The 5,000-nt window shown below is 24.0% G+C and overlaps 1 protein-coding gene across 4 annotated transcripts in view; it reads right to left on the bottom strand.

Moving 5' to 3' along the window:
- LOC100206897 (rho guanine nucleotide exchange factor 12) overlaps positions 1–5,000 on the bottom strand; it is a 120,411-nt gene that overhangs the window by 13,945 nt on the left and 101,466 nt on the right. For all 4 annotated transcript variants that reach the window (XM_065788090.1, XM_065788091.1, XM_065788092.1 and 1 more), the window contains 6 exons: positions 4,563–4,656; positions 4,413–4,489; positions 4,171–4,254; positions 2,743–2,784; positions 2,353–2,640; positions 2,044–2,119 (listed from right to left, as the gene is read on the bottom strand). In XM_065788090.1, coding sequence (XP_065644162.1) covers positions 2,044–2,119; positions 2,353–2,640; positions 2,743–2,784; positions 4,171–4,254; positions 4,413–4,489; positions 4,563–4,656 — 661 coding nt within the window. The remainder of the gene's footprint in view (positions 1–2,043; positions 2,120–2,352; positions 2,641–2,742; positions 2,785–4,170; positions 4,255–4,412; positions 4,490–4,562; positions 4,657–5,000) is intronic.

Below are 5,000 nucleotides of genomic sequence, written 5' to 3'. Positions count from 1 at the left end.
AATTTGAACACTTTCTGATTTTATTATATTATAGTATTTAAAAATACTATATATATATACAAAGATAAAGGAAATGATAATTTTAGACAAAAAAATTTATGACAACAGTTTCTACAAAATCATCAATGATCCATCCATATTTGACTATATAAAAAAGACTATCACCAGAGAAACACAACTTCAAAACTTTTTATGGAGACTCAAGAAAAAAGGTTTCTTTAATGAATCTAACTATAATAAAATATATCCTTCAGGCTCTCATCCAACCTGCACCTATGGCCTTCCAAAATTACATAAGATGTTTACTTCTAACGATAATATAAGTTTCAGACGTATCGTATTATCCATTGGTACCTATAATTATCAAAATTTCTTAGAGAACTACTATCTCCATTAATACCTTCAGAATTCTGCACTAAAGATTCTTTCACTTTAGCTAAAGAAGTAAACCAAGCTAACATTCATAAACATTTCTTTGTATCTTATGATATTACAAATTCATATAACAATATTCCACTACAAGAAACAATAAATATTGCCGTCAATAGTATTATAAATTTGATTGAATATACTAAAGTCAATCTTAAAATTAGTACAAGTGATTTAAAAAAACTCTTCAATTTTGCAACATTTCAAACTCATTTTCTCTTCAAAGGACAAATTTATGACAAAGATAAATGGCTCAAATAATATAACGAAGAAAAACCAGCCTTTTATAAACATTATGTAGATGACATTTTTGCTGCTTTTACATCCAAAAATTATTATTCTTGGAGTATACAATAATAAACATAGTTTTATTACTTTACAAAAAGAAGTTAAATTTGGACCTAACTCTAAATAAAACAAACAATTCCACAATTACCACTGTTTTTTATAAGAAAACTTTCTCAGGACATACAAACTATTTTAGTTTTACTTCATTTTCATACAAAGTATGTCTGGTTAAATGTTTAATCAATAGTGATTATAAAATAAACACCAGTATGGGTCTTATTTATGATATTAACGACCTTTTTAAGATTCTCAAATGCAACTTGTACCTGTATTGGTTGATTGAAAAAATCCATAGCAACCATAGTATAGCTCTTATATTAACAACACCAATGTTGACATTTCAATGCATTCAGAAAACCTACAATATTATTAATGTTTTAAACTTCCTTATATTGGAAAAATATCTGATTTAACCAAACAAAAATTAAATGCAATCATTAAAAGGCATTGTAAATCGGTCGCTGTAAGATTGATTTTCACTTCATTGAAAATTTCAAAAAAAAATTTTTGGGCAAAAGATCCCTTTTCTATAGACTTTAAATCATTTGACCATTAAATAATTATCTATAAATTTGAATGTACAGGCTGTAAATCCTGTTATATTGGTGAAACTACTTGCCATTTAAAGACAAAAATAATCGAGCATCAAAAAAGGGATAAAAACTCTCACATTTATAAACACATTCATTCAAATGAAAGCTGTTTTAATAGTTTTAATCATGATGGTTTTTCAATTTTCTATTCAACCACCAACAAATTTATATTTAAGCTCAAAGGAAGCATCTACTTAGAGTGGGAACAACCCATTGGTAATAAACAAGTGAACCATGTAAAAAATGACATTTTCAATCTAGTTTCTTTTAATATTACTGGTTCTTTTCTCATTTTAAAAACTTTTGTCACATTTTTTAATTGCATTATTATTGTATTTTTTATTATAAGGTCTCTATTAGTTCAACTTAATTTTACTAATTTAATTTAAGCATTTTAATATATTTAAACTGAGGATGGCTATGATATAGTTGAAACATGCATTTTATAAATTAAATGATTTTAACAAAAATTTAAAAAACTATCTTATTTATTAGATTATTTACACATTTTGTGCTTTATAGAAATTTTGTATGTGTGTGTGTGTGTGTGTGTGTGTGTGTGTGTGTGTGTGTATATATATATATTTATATGTGTGTGTGTGTGTGTGTTTAAGTTTTCTTATATAATATATAATACTACAAAAATAATAAAGTGAACAAAACTTGTTTTTACTTATTATTTTATTGGGGTTAATCCTCCATAACATATCTCCTTCATGTACAAGCTTGCGAGAAGTGAAATCTAATTTCTAATTAAAAAAAAGAACCATTATCATAATGACATACTGGCTGTTCCCCTTCAGGTTCTTAAAACTACTACAATAAATATTTCAATGATCAAAAGCACAGAAACCTTTTAAATGCAGATTAAAAATTAACCAAATAATTAAGTTAACTATAAACCATTATGCAACTGGTTCAATAAAAAATTTACAAGTAAATTTTAACAATTATAACAACCCTTAATCACTTAAAAGTATACCATATCAGCTTGGTGCACATTGTCAAGTTTCCGAGTATCTTCTATTTTTTTTGCAAGTTCTTCAAGTCTGAGATTATTCTCTGCTTCTTTCATTTCAGCATTAACAGTATTTAGTAAATGAACACAACAATCATAACACTTTTCTACTGGTTTATAATCTGGATGTGAAGTAGGTGTTACTTTGAGTATACTTGCTAGTAAAAGATGATATTTAGATAGTCGCTGATGGGTAGATGCCAGAATATCAGTAAATTTTAGACGACGACACCATCTATGAGTTTCTTGTTTCTAGTTAAAATAAAAATAGATATACCATACTTTATACATATAATACAATTTGAAATAATAAGATAAAACTTACTGTCATAAAATAAATAAGATAAAACTTACTGTCATAAAGGTAAAAAGTTCTCTTTTTGTTTCTTTTAGTTTCTAAATAAATTTTGTTTATAGCTTTTAGATAACATTTATTTAAAAAATTTGTTTCAAATAAAGAATTAAATTTTTTTTTAAAACAAGATATAACTGTTTTGTATAATAATTAATAAAGATTGCAAAATATAGCATCAAACAATACAAACAGTTAAAAATTATTATTTAACAATTTTACATTTATATTACTAACAAGGCTTGAATTAAGTGATCATGAAATGCAATATCCGTAAATATTTCTGGTCATTAAATTCTTAGTGTACCAATTGTGAACACTGTTTTAATGAAACAGTCAATTTATTATATTGCAAAAGTTAAAACAATAAATTTACTACTGAAAATAGTAACAGTCAAAACTTACATATTTTAAATTATTGTTTTTTAAACACCAGCTAATTTAAGAATTATAAATAAAAATAGTTATAAAAAAATAATTATTACTAAAGGTCCAAAAAATTTTGTAATTTAAAAATCAACCAATTAAAAATTATGCTAGCTATTTGCGTATTGTATGAACACTATTTACGTATTGTATTTACGTATTGTATGAATATCGATTTTTGTTTAAAGGGAAAATTTTAAGGAATTATTTATTTAAAAGTTTAAATGTTTCAAATTAAAAATTAACTGATAATAAGAATAAGAATAATAAAAAAATATTGTAAAACATTAGATTTTTTTTTGCTTTGTTTTAAAATAACTATAAAAAGTTTAAATTAGTTTATATATATTTTTTAAGTCGTCTTTAATTTTGTATATCTGCAAAAGAGTTATGAACATTTAATTTATAAGAAAATATTGAACTTAAATAAGATATAAAAGTATTTTAAATCTCATTTAATAATTTCTTTTATTTAAAATATTTGATTACCGTTAAATTCCTTTAGATGCTGTGATTAGCGGTTGTTTTGTAGTAAATATTACATAGTTTATCATGTTTTATTTTTCTAGTTTTATCTAATGATTTATAAAATGAACTAAAATAATATTTTTATTGAAGAACAGCTTATGAGTTTAGTATTCAAAACAGAGTTTATGTTTTTAAGAAGTTAAAAATTTAAAGACTGGAAGCATGTCCAGATATCGCAATTTGTGATCACTTAATTCGAGCACTGACCAATTTGACAATAACTTGCAAGAATTTAATGATAAACTTTAATTCAACATTTAAAAGTAACAAACTAACTATAAAAAGTAACTCTACAAGTTAACATTTTATATATTGTTACTACCCCTAGTAATGAAAAACTTATTAAAACAATACAAAACCTATGTAATAAAAAAACAAAATTGTATTGGAAAAATAAAAAAACACATATCAATAATCTTAAACACTAAAAATTTATGCGAATAAATTTATCATCATTAAAAAAAAGATGAGCTCACTTTTAGTCTTTCTAAGGCACACTTTTGTCCGCGAAAAAATTTACCATATGCCTCTATAGCATGTCGACCAGCTTCACCATCAAACTATCAAAAAAAACATGACTCAAAAAACTTTCCTTATAAAATAAAAAACTTAAATAGTGCAAATATTACAAGCAAATATTAGAATAGGTTCGTTAGGTCCCTTTCCGGCATAACATCATCTATAATAAATTAAAAAAACTACCAGAATAAGTTCATACCTTTTCTAACATAATATCACCTATAACCTCAATAACTTCATTTTTAGATCTCTCTTTCATAGCTTTTAGCAATGACACTTAAAAAAAATGAATGTAATTAAGATAAATGCAGCAATTTTTGAAAAATGAGAAAATAAGTTTGAAACAAACCATGAATGTCAAGAAGTTCTTCAAGATTTGGAAAAATATCTTTTACTTGGCTTTCACTAAGAATATTATTTTTCATCAATGGCTTATAAAAAACCTAAAGGTAGCAAGAGAATTAGTAAGATTTTAAAAAACATTTTCATTTTTAAAAGTTTAACAAATTTAAAGCAATATTAAATTGGTTAAACATTAAATATTAAATTGGTAATAATAAACATAATATCGTTTGTACAAATGGTAAATAATATACAGTGCTTTCAAAAAAGTAAAATTTTTTTTAAACAAATCTAGCATATTGGATGGTATACTAAAACATAAAATTGCATATAAAAACGTTATCAAACATAATAACAAAAATAAAAAATAAAAAACTGCAATACATAAAAAATTAAAGCAACAAAAATAACATCAAAGCTAATATTTATTTTTGTTGCCTTTTTG

The sequence above is a fragment of the Hydra vulgaris genome, chromosome 01 (assembly GCF_038396675.1).
Source record: "Hydra vulgaris chromosome 01, alternate assembly HydraT2T_AEP".
Lineage (NCBI taxonomy): Eukaryota > Metazoa > Cnidaria > Hydrozoa > Anthoathecata > Hydridae > Hydra > Hydra vulgaris.
The sequence above is the reverse complement of the archived record's forward strand: the minus strand, read 5'-3'. Positions and strand labels throughout refer to the sequence as shown.